General features: G+C 52.5%; 2 protein-coding genes across 8 annotated transcripts in view; one reads left to right on the top strand and one right to left on the bottom strand.

Moving 5' to 3' along the window:
- PPL (periplakin) overlaps positions 1-11,165 on the top strand; it is a 27,072-nt gene extending 15,907 nt beyond the window's left edge. Inside the window, exons 12-22 of the mRNA XM_068206473.1 lie at positions 365-516; positions 1,042-1,139; positions 1,362-1,519; positions 2,412-2,590; positions 2,691-2,829; positions 4,149-4,342; positions 4,675-4,825; positions 5,112-5,195; positions 5,729-5,845; positions 6,477-6,569; positions 7,614-11,165. Coding sequence (XP_068062574.1) covers positions 365-516; positions 1,042-1,139; positions 1,362-1,519; positions 2,412-2,590; positions 2,691-2,829; positions 4,149-4,342; positions 4,675-4,825; positions 5,112-5,195; positions 5,729-5,845; positions 6,477-6,569; positions 7,614-10,298 — 4,050 coding nt within the window. The 3' untranslated portion in view covers positions 10,299-11,165. The remainder of the gene's footprint in view (positions 1-364; positions 517-1,041; positions 1,140-1,361; positions 1,520-2,411; positions 2,591-2,690; positions 2,830-4,148; positions 4,343-4,674; positions 4,826-5,111; positions 5,196-5,728; positions 5,846-6,476; positions 6,570-7,613) is intronic.
- UBN1 (ubinuclein 1) overlaps positions 4,910-15,047 on the bottom strand; it is a 34,536-nt gene continuing 24,398 nt past the window's right edge. For 3 of the 7 annotated variants that reach the window (XR_011004469.1, XR_011004468.1, XR_011004470.1), the window contains one exon: positions 14,182-14,241. Coding sequence is in view for 3 of the 7 variants with exons in the window: in XM_068206474.1 (XP_068062575.1) it covers positions 14,189-14,241 (53 nt within the window). In the remaining 4 variants the exon portion in view is untranslated. Of the gene's footprint in view, positions 5,215-9,623; positions 14,242-15,047 lie in introns of those variants that run through there. The other 4 variants (XR_011004467.1, XM_068206475.1, XM_068206474.1 and 1 more) reach the window with 2 other exon arrangements.

Below are 15,047 nucleotides of genomic sequence, written 5' to 3' on the forward strand. Positions count from 1 at the left end.
ACCGGCTCAGTGTGAGGGCTGGCACAGCAGAGCCGGCAGCCACCACGGGAGCGGCAGGGCTGGGACAGGGGCCAGCAGCTCCAGCTCGCTCAGCTGCCTGCTTCTCCGAGAAGGAAAGGCAGGGCACGGCCCTGGAAACGCCTCCTCATCTCTGCCCGAGTGGGAATTCGCTTGCCGTGGCTGTCGCAAGAGGCACGGCTTGGTGCCTGCAGGCTGCGGGCAGGGAGGAGCGGGCACAAGAGTTTCTGGCGAGGGGCAGACTCCTGGGGAAGCCGCGAGCAGGGCTCGGGGCTGTGCCGCTCCTGCCTCCGCGGCTGCGGGCGGTGGTTCCGGCCGTGCTGCTGTGACCGGTTCTGTCCCCCAGGGCCAGATCAGCCGCGGAGCCCACTACACCCTGCACAGGAACAGCGGCGACGTTTGGGAAGTGGCCGACAGCGCAGGAGACACCATCAGCGCCCCCGGGGTCTGCTTCATGATCCCCCCGCCCGACCCAGAAGCGATAGCCCTGGCAGACCAGTACGTGCCCCGCCTGGGGCAGGGCCGTCCCGCTGCCCCTCCGGCCCCTGCCTTCCCCAGCCCCAGGCCCTGCCACCGGCGCTGCACCCCGCTCTGGCGCCCCGGGGCTCCTGCCCTGATCCCCACAGTGAAGCCCTGCCTTCTCGAGACCTCGGGCTTCCTCCCGGAGGGATTCCTGGCCCTTCCTGCTTGCCCACAAGATCCCACCTGGCAAACGGGGGCCAGCTCAGAGCCACCCAGGTTCCCCCTGCTCTGGGGGGTCGTTATGGCAGGGGGAGCTGCCCACTGCTCCCTCGGCAGGCAGGTACCTGCCTGGCTGCCTCTCCCCTGTTCTAATGAAGACGCTGCTCTACCCCAACATGGGGTGAGGGTGCTTTTTCCCCCGCCTGCTTCATGGCTGCCTCGAGGGAGCAGCCCCCACAACCTCTCCAGAACTGGAGCTCCTTCCTGGAGCAGCGCCGGGATAGTGACGAGGTGATGGAGAGGCTCAGGGTCTGACTGAACTCCTGCTGTCCCGTTTTGCAGAATTGCCAAGCTCTACGTGACCGTGAAGGAGAAGACCAACAACTGCAAGAACGTTCTCCAGCAGCGCTATGAGGGGCTGAAGGCAGACAGCATCGGAGGTGTGGGGCAGGAGGGCAGCCTGGGGCACAAAAAGGCTTGAACTTAGGTGGTGGAGCATCTTATGAGGATATTCCCATCTCCTAAGGGTCCTGGGGACAACAGTGCTGGATGGGTGGGGGGCAGAGCAGCCAGGCTGTGGTCACAGCAGGCCAGGCTCAGGAGTGGGACTGAGCCCACACTCAGCTCCAGCAGCTTTAATCTGGTGTCCTCTTGTTGTCCAGATGCTGCATCAGTTCGGGGACGCCAGCTCCTGGCAGGGCTGGAGAAAGTCAACAGTGACCTGGACAAGCAGGAGAAAGCAATAACAGCAAACCTGCGCCCGCCGCTGGAGCAGAGCCGGGCAGTGCAGGACAGCACCGAGCGCTCCAAGGACCTCAAGGTGGGGCTTCGGAGCTGAGGGACGGTGCCTGACAGAGGCCGTGCTCCCAAAGGGTCTCCGGCAGGGTTCTCAATAGCCAAGGGTGCTCAAAGTGCGCCCTGAGCCCTGGAAATGGGGTGTGGAGCGATGCTCACGGCTTCTTCCAGTAGAGATGGGGAGCAGCCCTAGGAGCAGCCTCAGAAGCCCAAAACCTTTGCCTTGCTTCTGGCCCAGCTCAGCAAAATGGGAAAAAGGCGATGGCTGCAGGTAGCGGCTGTGAGGATGAGAGAGGAGCCCTCAGGGTTTTATCCTGCCTACCATCTGAGCACAGTTAGCTTTGCCACCACTACCACCAGCTCAGAGAGGAACAGGAAAACCCCTGTGGTCCGAGGCAGTTTCTCCTTGTGGACCTGCTCCTCCGGCCTCCAGTGCCAGTAGCATCCAGCTCCTTTCCTCTTTTTCAGACCCCTAATTAAGCCAGGCTCCGTGCCACAAACCTCCCTTGGTTTAGGAGGAAGTTCAGGTCCTGGTTACATCACTTGCCCAGGGCTGTGTCAAAATCCAGGTGCTACCACAAGAGAAAGCAAATTGCCCCAACTGCCTGCAGCACTTTGATGTCCAGGCAAGGATTCGTCTGTCAGAGCCCACAGCCCAGATGAACCCAGCATGTCCCTGACAGAGCTGGAGCTGCTGGGAACCACTCCCCAGCTGGAGTTTCCTCGCTAAAGAGAGACAGGTCAAAAGAAAGTCAGCCAAAAATATCCTTTTGTGCTCTGCAGGGCTGGAAGGCACCTTCCACCAAACACAAATCCTCAGCCTTGACTTCCTTCCTCACCCTGGACAGCCAAGTGTGGCTCCTCTGTAGCCACCAAGTCCTGGCTCAGCTGCTCTAAAGGCTTTGTTCCTCCTGCAGAACATCACCAATGAGGTCCGTCGGATCGAGCCTGAGAAAGCGAGGAAGATCCAGGAGTGCGAGGCCTTCATCCAATCTGTGCCCAACACGGGCAGTGCAACCCTGGTGAGGAACAAGGTGGAGGACACCAATAACAAGTACGAGCGCGTGGTGCAGCTGCTCAGCGCTGCCCAGGAGAAGTAAGTCATGGCTTAAATCCCGGCTTGAGCCCGACCTAAGGCAGGATCCTGCAGGAGGAGGGTGCAGGTGTGCTTAAACACCTTCCTCGTGTCCTTACAGAGTTGAGGTGGCCACACACCTGGAGAGGAGCCTCCAGCAAGGCCGAGACCTGCTGTCAACCTATGAGAACAAGCTGGTCATAGATGACACGGTACCGGAGGACTTGAGGGTGGTGGACAGGAAGAAGGAAGAACTGCTGGTAAGTTTCCTGCCTTGTCTGCATGCTGCACCTGCACAAACACTTTCCAAAAGCTGTGGGGATTTCTGCTCAACTCAAAAGCTTGGATCTGTTGGTGACAGAATGGCCTCCCCCAGCTGGGGGTGAGAACTCACATTGACCGCAGTGATCCCCACCTACTTCAGACACAAACACCTCCCATCCTCAAATCCAATCCAACACAGTCCAATTCAATGCCACTTGAAGTCTTGTGATTTGATGAAAGGACTAGTGCAGACTGATTTCCTCATTCCCTCTCTACTCTACCCTTGTGAGACCCTTCCTGTGTTAAGGTCTGGAAGCCTCAGCACAAGAAAGTCATGGACTTGTTGGAGCAGGTCCAGAGAAAACACATCAAGGGCTGGAGCCCTTCTGCTCCGGAGCCAGGCAGGGAGAGCTGGGGGTGCTCACCTGGAGAAGAGAAGGCTCCAGGGAGTCCTTAGAGCCCCTTGCAGGGCCTAAAGGAGGCTTATAAAAGAGAGGGAGAGAGACTTTTTACATGGGCAGATACTGACAGGACAACAGGAATGGTTTTAAACTCAAAGAGGAAAGATTTGAATTAGATATTAGGAAGAAATTCTTCCCTGTGAGGGTGGGGAGGCCCAGGCACAGGGTGCCCAGAGAAGCTGTGGCTGCCCCTGGATCCCTGGCAGTGCCCAAGGCCAGGTTGGATGGGACTTGGAGCAGTCTGGGACAGTGGAAGGTGTCCCTGCCCGTGGCAGCGATAGAATGAGATGAGTTTAAGTTTTTTTCCAAACTAAAACCTTCTGTGATTCTTAGAGAAGTGAAGGATAAAATGGTCTGGGAAAAGCAACACAGTGGCCTGATCCTGGAAGGATGGGCCTGGCAAGGCTTTGAGAACAGTTATTGCTTGGAAAAACTACCCAAACTGGCAATTCTTCTGCTATAGAAAGACCAAGAACTGGCTAGGCCAGAATTTTCTGTGCTCCTTCATCTTTTCCATCAAATCCCAAGTTCAGACTAACATGGAAGAGCTTTCACTGCTCCTTCCACAGTTGCTGCACTGGCAAGAACAGGATCTAAGCCTTGCATGAGAAGCAGCAGCTATTTTGCACATTGCACGGTTACTTTTAAAGGTCAGCAGGTCGAGGAGGGAATAAGAGGTAGCTTTTCTCCCTGTCAGGTTTATCAGGTGGTTCTGCCCTTCAAGTTGTTTTTTTCCACAACTGGTGGCACTGCTGGAGCTCAGCCCTGCAGCTCCAGTGCAGTTGCTGAAGTCAATGTGGGTGATAACTGTGTGAAACCCCAGAGAATCCCCCTCTCCTGCTTTTTCCCCACAGGCCATGGGCAGTGAGCTCCAGTCCAAGAAGTTCCTGCTCAGTGAGGCCGAGCAGAACCTGCAGAGGACCAAGACGTGCTCCAACACCCTGGCCAGCAAGTTCCAGGAGCACTGCCCCGACATCGAGCGCCAGGAGGCAGAGCTCTACAAGCTCAACCAGCGCTTCAACAACCTCAGCAAGCAGATTGACCACAGGTGAGACTCCAGGGCAGCAGAGCCGGGATGTTTGCTGTGGAGGTGGAACCACACTGGAATTGGAGGAGGCACAACACGGTCCTGGGGAAGGAGGAGTTGCAGAAGGGCTTCCAGGGAGGTCTGAGGAGGAAGAGGGAGATGTTGCTGGCATGGGCTGGCTGGGTAGAGCTGGGAAAACAAGGATTAGGTCTCTTGCAACAGAGATGCCAGGAGAACAACTCTGGCTCAAATCCATGTCTTTAGGGAGCAGGGGAAGTGGGATGGGTTAAGAGGTGTCTGCAGCAGGCATGGGAGTTGGGACAGGACTGAAGCTGAGCTGATTTCACCCACAGAACACAAACCCTGCAGAAAGCAAAAAATGCCTACTCCAACTACCGCACCAACTACGACAAGGTGAACCAGTTCCTGTGCAACATCCCCAACTACGAGCCCCAGGAGACTGACAACATCCAGCAAGTGGAGATGAAGCTCAAGAGCCAAGCGGTAATTCCCAGAGCACCCTGGGCTCCACAGGGAGAGAAGAGGGAACTAGACTAGAAAAACCAGAACTTAGATAGCTTCTGAACATCAAATAGAAAAATATAATGTTTATTAGATTTATTCTTGTGCTCTAATGTCCTGTGGTCCTCCTGTGCCTTGTTTGCACAAAGCAGGGCTGCTCAAGGAGGTTGGAATTCTCAGGGTTGTAAATTTAATGGTAACCCCCAAAAAGGCTGAAGGATGCATTTGGATGTTGTGTTCCCTCTGATCTGTATCTCTGTGCACCCAGGCACTGCTCAGTGACATTGCAAGCAAGGAACAGGAGGTGCAGAAGGTCTCTGCCACAGCTCAGCAGTACCAGCAGGCAGTGAAGGTAAGGACTGAAATTCTGCCTGTGAGAGAACAGAGAAACAGAGTACTTTGGGTTAGAAGAGACCCTAAAGCCCATCTCATTCCATCCCCTGCCATGGGCAGGGACACCTCCCGCTATCACAAGTTGCTCCAAGTTGCTGGCGTGGGACACTTCCAGGGATCCGGGGCAGCCACAGCTTCTCTGGGCAACCGGTGCCAGGGCCAATTCCTTCCCAATATCCCATCTAACCCTGTCTTCTACCAGTGGGAAGCCATTTTCCCTTGTTCTTGCACTGCAGGCCCTTGTCCCCAGTCCCTCTCCAGCTCCCCTGGAGCCCCTTTAGCCCCTGGAAGGAGCGCTGAGCTCTCCCTGGAGCCTTCTCTTCTCCAGATGAGCTCTCCCAGCCTGGCTCCAGAGCAGAGGGTGGGGTTTTGTGGCCTTCCCAAAAAATGGGTCAAGGGGTGAAGTTGTTAAAGCCAGGGCAGCTTAGGAGGAGCCTGTGCGTGAAGGGGATGCAGTAATTTCACATTTCTCCCGGGAATGTCTTTCCACAGGACTATGAGTTGGAAGCTGAGAAGCTGCGGTCCATCCTGGACCTCGAGAACGGCCGGAATGGCTACACCAGCAAGAAGCCCAGGCTGCAGTCCCCAGCTGCCAAAGTGAAGGAGGAGGTAAGCAAGGGCTGGCCAGAGGAGAGCTGAAGCAGAGGCCAGCTCACTGGGACCACTGGGGGTTTGCAGACATCTACATTTACTGTGGGGACGTTGGTCCCACAGGGAACCACAGGGAAGGACAGGGAATCAGGAGGAAGGGATTTTTCATCATTTGTTTGAACTGGGCTGGCCAGAATGAGAGAGGGAAAATGCAGGATTTAACACTTTTGGAAGGGAAAAAGGAGGAGAAAAGCCAAAAACCTGGGAGTTTTTCCCTTCTCTAGACTTTCAGAGAGATTTCACCACCAAAGAAAGAAATTCTTACAGTGAGATGAGGCCACAAGCTCCTTACTTATGCAGGATCTGTTTGCTACCTGCCTCAAACTCATCCTGCCTATAGAGGCAGGTAAAAGTGTCCACCTGGCTCTTCCTCAGCTTCCTCACCTGGTTCTTACTGCACCTGTTTTTGCTTGAGTAGAAAAATCACAATATGACCATGAGTGTGTCTGTGCATGAGAATCCCTCTCCCTCCCCCAAAACTCAGCAGTTCACTGCTGTAGGTTTTTAGAGGAGGACCCAGAACTACCAGTTTAGGGCCTGATTGTTTCTGGCCTTCTCAAGCTCTTCCCAACACGTTTTTGCACTGCAGGAAGCTGTTCTGGCAGCCAAATACACAGAAGTGAACGCTGTGAACAAGCAGAGGCTGCAGAACCTGGAGTTTGCCCAGAGCCTCCTGCGGCAGGTGAGTGATCACAGGAGCAAGGTGATGCTGAAGGGACACGTGTAGGACCCAAGGACACGTGTGAATGGCACAGGTGGGGTCTGCCAATACAGGCTGAACTGGGAACAAGTCTAGCTGGTGTCTGTCCCCCTAAAGCATTAATCAGCAGACACTTAAATTGCACAGACCACCCCCCAGTCCCATTGCCCACTCATCCTAGGAAGCTCCATATAGTTTTTAACTCTTTGTTAGCCATTCTGTGGCAGAATTAGTGTCCCTTGTGGCTCAGAGCTTTGTTCTGACAGCAGCAAGCATTGCAAAAAGGACTTCTCAGGCTAGGAACCTGCAGAGAGGTCTGTTTGTAAATCCACCCTGCTCAGAGTTTGCCATAGCTCAACTCCCTCCTGTTGCTTTGTTGGAGGCACCAATCTCCTGGTCTGGGTCAGGAACAGTGTGGCCAGCAGGACCAGGGCAATGACCGTGCCTCTGTGCTGGCACTGCTGAGGCACCTTGAGTTCTGTGTGCAGTTCTGGGCCCCTCATGACAAGAAGGACTTGGAGGGACTGGAGTGTGTCCAGAGAAGGGAACAGAGCTGGGAAGGGGCTGGAGCCCCAGGAGGGGCTGAGGGAGCTGGAAAGGGGCTCAGCCTGGAGAAAAGGAGGCTCAGGAGGGACCTTGTGGCTCTGCACAGCTCCTGACAGGAGGGGACAGCCAGGGGTGGGGTCGAGCTCTGCTCCCAGGGAACAGGGACAGGACAAGGGGAAACAGGGAGGGTCAGGTGAAACATCAGGAGAAATTTCTTCACTGAAAGGGTGGTCAGGCCTTGGAAGGGGCTGCCCAGTGAGGTGGTGGATGTGTTCCACCATTCCTGGAGGTGTCCAAGGAACAACTGGACGTGACACTCCGTGCTCTGGGCTGGGTGGCAAGGTGGGGATCAGTCACAGGTTGGACTTGATGATCTTGGAGATTTTTTCCAACCTAAATGATTCTGTGATGATAAGCACCAAAAGTGTGATTAACTGGATTTTTTTGACTAAATTTTTTTGATCCTTTTGCCAACAACAGCAGCCAGAGATTCAGGTGACACAAGACTCTGCCCAGACCAAGAAGTCTGTAAGGCCTGTGGAAGAAGTCTGGAAGTTGAAGAAAGAGCTTGAGGATGAGACTCAGCGTCGGCAACAGCTCGAGGCAGAGATTGAAGCCATTCAGAACAACATTGTCCACCTGCAAAACCAGAAGCCCCAAGAAACTGTGGTGAAGAAAGAACTGGTGAAGAAGGTGCCTGACCCCCAGCTGGAGGAGAGTTTCCACAGACTGCAGCAAAACCTGGCAGAGGAGCAGCGCAAGAACCAGGCGCTCCAGGATGAGCTGGAGGCTCTTAAAATCCGGCTGCGAGTCCTGGAGCACGAGAAGAGGGAAGGAGGGCAGGAGTACATAGTGAAAGAGGTGCTGAGGATTGAACAAGATAAGGCTCAAGCTGCTGAAATCCTGAAACTCAAAGAGGAACTGGAAGAGCTCAGGAGGCAGGAAGGGACCAGGGAGAGTGAAGTCATCCTCTTACGCCAACAAATTGCTGTGCTGTCCAGCGAGAAGAACAAAGAGCAGGAGAAGGTGACAGAGAAGGAGGTGCTGAAGCTGCAAAACGACCCCCAGCTGGAGATGGAATTCCGGATGTTGCAGGAGACCAAGGAGAGGGAGAGCGCCCTTCGGCAGAAGCACGAGGAAGAGCTCAGCTTCCTCCAGGACAAGCTCAAGCGTCTGGAGAAGGAACGGGCCATTGCCGAGGGCAAAATCACCGTCAAGGAGGTGCTGAAGGTGGAGAAAGATTTGGCCATTGAGAGGGAGGTGAACGAGCTCCGGCGCCAGTACGAAGATGAGAAGTCCAAGGGCCGCTCCAATGAGCGGGAAAAGGCTGAACTGCTCAGGAAGATCCAGCAGCTGGAGGAGGAGAACTCCAAGGTGGTTGTTCAGGAGAAAGTGCGTGAGATTGTGCGCCCAGACCCCAAGGCTGAGAATGAAGTTGCCAACCTTCGCTTGGAGCTGGTAGAGCAGGAGAGGAGGTACCGCGGTGGGGACGAACAGCTGAAGAGCTGCCAGAACGAGCTGGCTGCTCTGAAGAACAGAGGGCCCCTGGTAGAAGTCAAAGAAGTCATTAAGGAGGTCATTAAGTACAAGAATGATCCAGAAACCGAAAAGGAGCTACAGCGACTCCGTGAGGAAATCATAGAGAGGACCGGAGCTATCGAAAGGGCTGACCTGGAGATCTACCAGCTGAAACAAGAGATACAAGCTTTGAAAGACACCAAACCTCAAGTGCAAATGAAGGAAGTTGTTCAAGAAATCCTCCAGTTTCGGGAAGACCCCAAGACTAGAGAGGAGGTAGAGTCGCTGCGAGTGCAGCTGGCAGATGAACAAATGAAGCACATCGACCTGGAGAGGGAACGTCTTCTCCAAGAAGAAAAAGTAAGACTGAAGGAGGAAGAACTTTCCCAAGTGAAGGAGAAAGTGGTCCAGCAGGAAGTAGTGAAGTATGAGCAGGATCCTGCCTTGAAAGCGGAGGTGAACTCCTTCTCCCAGAGCATTGAGAGCGAACTGAAGCAGATTGACAGCCTCCGTGAAGAGCTGCGCAAGCTGCAGAGGAGACGCTCTGAGCTGGAGCGGCAGCTCGAGGAGCTGGAGAAGGAGAGACAGGCCCGCAGGGAGGCCGAGCTGGAGGTGCAAAGGCTCAGGATCCGGCTGAACGAGCTGGAAGAACAGGAAAGAGAAACGACAGAACGAGTGACTGTGAAACAAAAAGTGATCCTTCAGCAAGATCCCCAGCAGGAGAAGGAGCACTCCCTCCTCAAGCTGGAGTTAGAAGAAGAGAAGCACCGCAGGCAAGTCCTGCAAACTGAGCTAGAAGCCCTGAGAAAGAAGCTCCTTTCTTTGGAGAAGATGGAGGTCAAGGAGAAAGTGGTCTTTTCAGAGAGTGTCCAAGTGGACAAAGGAGACACAGAGTACGAGATTCAAAAGCTGAAGAGCAACCTGGAGGAAGAAAGTAGGCGCAAGAGGGAGCTGGATGCAGATCTCAACCGCCTGGAAACCAGGCTGTCCGAGGTGGAATTCAACAATTCCAAGTCCTCAAAGGAGCTAGACTTGTTAAGGGAGGAAAACCACAAGCTCCACCTCGAGAAACAGAACCTACTGATGGAAACAAGGAGACTGCAGTCAGAGATTGAACTCACCGCAACAGAAGCTCAGGATTTGAGAAACATGACCCATGTGGACAGTGGAATAAACCTGGACTCCAGGTTCCAAGCTTTGGAAAGAGAGTTAGAGGATCTGAAGCAGTTATCCAGAGAAAAAGATGCAGAGATTGAGCAACTCCAGAATCGCCTGAAGACAGTGGCTATCAAGAGGGAGCAACGAGAGAACCATCTGAGACGCTCCATCGTGGTCATTGACCCCGACACAGGAAAAGAGATGTCTCCAGAGGAAGCTCACGTGTTCGGCCTCATTGAATGGAGCCTGTTTGTCAAACTGAAGAGCCAGGAATGTGACTGGGAGGAGATCTCAATAAAGGGTCCCAACGGGGAATCGTCTGTGATCCTCGACAGGAAGTCTGGCAGGGAGTTCTCCATCGAGGACGCCCTGAAGAGCGGGAGGCTCACCACGGCCCAGTACGACAGTTACCTCAACAAGGAGATGTCCATCCAGGAGCTGGCAGTCTTGGTGTCCGGAAGCAATTACACAGCGCTCGCTCCACTTTAGAAACTTCACTTCAAGAGCAGCCAGTCAGAGCTGCAGCACCTTGCAGACATCCAGATCACTGCAAAGCCTCGCCCTCCTTCGCGTCTTCCAAACTGCTACAGCCTCTGCCCCAGCCATGCTATGCAGCCACACCGCTTGTTGTCACACACTGCAGAAAACACCACCAGTAGTGGAAAACATCTGCCAACCTCCTGAAACCCCTCTTCCTCCCTGACTACCAGAAAACAAGAGAAAGCCTTAGGACAGAGAAGTGCCTCAAATCCAAAAGACTCAGTAGAACCTGCAGTTTCCTCAACTCCTACTCACATAGTCATGTACGAAGCCGTGTCAGGAGACTGAAGGTCCAGGTGACTCCGAGGTGACCAGCAGGAGCTGGTTACATCAGCTGCATGTTGATAAGCCAGACAGTCCCACTGTGAACAACTGACTCGGTGATGGGCTCGCCCTCTGAGAAAACCAGCTCTGTGGAAGCCAAGGTTTCAGCCCAGAATCACCACGTCAAAACTCACCACCACCATTTGTTCACCTCTGTGCCTGTGCTGCTGGGGAAGAATGAAGGTGTACTTTGATGGCACCAGCCATTGATGCAGGAGGAGCATTCACACACCCCAGAGGTCAAGGAGAAGGACATGAAGAGATGGCAGAACCACCAGACACAAGGGCTTGTGCACAGCATGCAAGGGAACCCAATGCAGAGGGCCTCCCACAGACAGCTCCTTCACTCGTGGTTAAAAGCTGTAAGTGCTGGTGTTTTCCTGGATGGAGTTACATGCAGCTACATGTTTCATTTACTTGTGTAAGGGAATGGGGAATAGAGGGGAATTCTATTTATAGTACAAAATAAAAATGCAGTGGTTCCAATCAGAAGGTGTTTGGTCTTTATTAATTATGGCAGCCTCCTGATCTTTGGCTGTACAAGAAGCTGCCATTTAGGAGTCAGAAATAAAACACTAAGATTATTCATTTTAGCTGTTGGCTCTTTTCCAAGGGGAAACTGCTGGAGCACCATTGAAGCTGGGACTAATGAGCAGCATTAGATGGGAGTGAAGTGCACTAAAGAATGTGACTGACTGCAGGAGAACAGTGGATTACACTGGGATGGTACCTTTCAGAGCCCATGCACTTCCTTTTGCCCAAATTTCAACTAATACCCAAACCCTGGCGAAGTCCACAAAAGCAGTCATAAGCATTCCCTGCTTATTCCTCCTGGCTCTGGGGATTAACACTACTATTTTACCTTTGTGAATAAAGAGATCAGGGAGGATCTCACTGGTGCTCTGGGGTCTGAGCCCCACATGTCCTTTAAAGCAGAGGCCAACTTCAAGCACCATTAGGAGCACAGGGAATGAGAAGAAACATTCCTACCCCTGCCAACAGCTGTAACACAGCTGCCATTCACTCACCATGTAGGAGACTTTAAAACAGTCAATAATTCATTACTCAATCGAGACACAGATGAGCATCCAAGCTGCAACAGAAATTCTTGGAAACAAAATCGGGGAATGGAGGTAAGGAAATTGGGGGGAAAAGGCATTTTGGAAAGTTTGAAACAATTTATTGAGTTGTTCTGTACAAGATTAACATTTTTCATACCACCCCCACCATCTTCAGCAAGACAGTGCCAGCACACATAAAAAAAAAATAGAATAGTAAACTGCAGCTCTTACACCCAAAAGGAACTGCTATCCCCAGGTAAGTGCCATGGGAGCCTATCCCTCCCCATTCCATCCTGGAAGCGCTGCAAGTTGCCTCACCAAGGCAGAGGTGCCAGCCTGGCTTCCCATCAGCTGCTCTGCATGGGCCTGCCTTGCTGCCACTCTGCTGCACACCACTCACTCATTCATTATAGCATGTAAAGAAAAAATATCCCACAGAATTTCCACCACATAAACATTTCCCTGAGGCAAGAGGCTTCGCTAAATTCCTAGAAGGAGGGCATTCTGCTCCGGCCGCGCACACGGGGGCTTCCCAGCAGAAGCATTCAAGTGAAAGCAAAGAGAGGGAGGAGAACCAGTACCTCGAGTCACTCGCTGAGAGCCCCTGTCCTGCCAGGTGTCCCAAGCTTTCAGCTCCCAGGGGAAGGTGAAGGTGCCAAGCACCCCTCAGGATGAGGCCTTCAACAGGAACCAGGCGACATCCACTGCTCAGAGTCCACCAAGAAATGCTGTGCTTCGCTCTACCCACACGAGTTCTGTCTTTGGCTTTTTGCTACAGCCTAGGTATTTTCTGGAAACAGACTTGAAATCTGAGCTGTATCCATTAATTTGAAATACAATCAACTCACTGATCCTGGGCAGTTATGTATCAGCTCAAATTGAAAACAGTCTTTCTCAGATCTTAATAAAAACCAGAGGAAACTAAAGCAGACATTTGCTGATATCCTGGGGTCAGCATCCTTCCCCAAAGCTCAAGGAGGAAGCTACAAGCTTTTCCTTGGAATACCAGTAAATTCTACATAGATCAGCACTACCCCTGCACAGCTGGGATGTGGCTGTGGGGGCCTGAGAGAAGACAGACTGGGCAGAGCAGGAAACCAAACCTCAGAAAGCTCAGGTGGAGCCTCAGCCTGCATTAGCCTGAAAGGGGGTGCACAGGGGGACTATTTAGCTCCAAAGTTAAAAAAATGAACGAGAAAAGACACCCCCTGACTGTGGATGGTCCCCGTTCCTGCAGCTGTGCTGAGCACATGATCCTGGTGCAGGTACCATTGAGGAGAGCAGTGTTTTTCTCTGGAATTCATTTGACAGGTCGTGACCTTGGCTCATCTCGCTCCTTCCCTCTGCCCACCAAACTGATCTTAACTCACAACCTAGGAAAGAATGGCTTTAGGGGAGGGCCTGGAACCCGCCTGCACATACTGGGATGAGAACTGGTGCTCCTGCTGGATTTGGGACTGTGCTCAGTCACCAGGTCACCACTGAAGTCCAGACAGTGCAGCTTTTTTTTTTTTTTTTCTCTGATGTGCAACCATAAAAAGCTCTGTTAAATAAACCAGAATACATTTTAAATACAGGATGATTAAAAAAGGGTTGAGGAGCACACAAAATAGGGCTGAAATGTGTGTCACTAGTCCATTCTTGCTCCACCATAAAAGGCACTGGAATTATGTCTCCCGATCCATGTGACATGCTAAGTATCCCATTCAATCCAATGCATTCGATGGCAATGAGGATAAAACTGAGCAGGAAAAAAGCATCCCTTTGGAAGGATGAAAATCCAAAAACTCAAAAGAAGTAGAATTCTAAATGTTGATGACTGCATCTAAAAATGTCTTTAGTCTCTAAAGAGTCTTCCTTCTCCTCCAGAGGGGAACATAAGGTGGTTCCTCAGATTCACCACACAGGAAATGTTAAATCCTCCAACTAAGGGTAGCACAGTTTTATAGTACAATTGGAAAGTTACTCAAATGTCTTCAAGAAAGCACTGGCAGTGCTAGAATTATCCAAGTAAATCCAAAGCAGAAGAAAGAAGCACCTTTCATACCCTCCACAGGGAGACCAAGGAGGTAACTGGACTTGGAGGTACTTGGCAGCTACAGACACAGGTGGGTGGGAATCCACTGCAGGACCACCCGAGCCTCCCTGCGAGTTCCAGCTCCTGCCAGTGCCAGGGAATGCAGGAAGGGCAGCAGCAATAAATAGTGCTACAAAAGGCTCCTCTCATCAGGGCATGGCTCCAGGTGGCCCCACGTGTGGGGCTCAGCTCTGAAAGCCTCTGAGCAGATTCCCCAATGAGTTCCTTGTTGCAGTTCAGTCTCTCCAGTTGTCATTAAAAATAAAATAGAAAAAAAAAAATAGAAGAAATTAAAAGACATAGCTGGTATCCAAAGTCCATGACCTGTTCCTCTGGGTTTTATCCTATGGGTGCTGGAGCTCCCCTCCTTGCAGGCGTCACAACTTGCGCTGCTGTGCATTGGACCCTTTGCCGTGAAGCTGAGAAGCATCTGAAAGAAAATAAAACAGCTGGGAAGGGGTTCAGCACCAGCCCATGGAGGGTGGGCAGCTGGGACAGCCAGGCCTCTGCACAGAGGGAAAGACATACTCTTCCTTCCCAGCACCAAGGGAACAAGAAGAAGAGGATGTGCTTGGGGACATCTCTCCACTGGGAGCAGCCCAGCCTCAGAGGAAGGGACAAAGGAAGCACTGAGGGTCCCCATGGGCTCCCAGCAGAAGCCCCACAGCACAATTCCAGCTTCCAGGGAACCCCTCAGCCTGTGCCCTTCTCTAAATCCACCCTGACACATCTCCCCCTCCAGGAATCCCAAAATACATGGTGTGGTTGCCTTACCAACAGGTGGTTGGAAGTAACCTGTTGTACATTTTTGTTGTTGTAACCCCAGAATCACTGAGGTTGGAAAAGACCTCCAAGACCATGGAGTCCAACCTGTGACCCATCTCATGCCTGTTCCCAGCCCAGAGCACTGAGTGCCATGTCCAAGCCTTCCTTGGACACCTCCAGGGACTCCAAACCTCCCTGGACAGCCCCTGCCAATGCCTGACCACCATTTCCATACAGAAACTCCTCCTGATGTCTAACCTCAACTTTCCTGTTTCCTCTTGTCCTGTCACTGGTTGTGTGGGAGAAGAGGCAAACCCCTCACCTAAAAACTCTTTTCAGGTAGGGCTTTAGGGGCTCTACTGATTATTTTTGAATTATTTAATTAGGTGCTTTTTCAATGAAGGCTTTAGGTGGCCAGTGATAGCAACAGGATCCATAGGAATCTCATCACTGATGGAACAGAAAGGAATG

This window comes from Anomalospiza imberbis, chromosome 16 (assembly GCF_031753505.1).
Source record: "Anomalospiza imberbis isolate Cuckoo-Finch-1a 21T00152 chromosome 16, ASM3175350v1, whole genome shotgun sequence".
NCBI lineage: Eukaryota > Metazoa > Chordata > Aves > Passeriformes > Viduidae > Anomalospiza > Anomalospiza imberbis.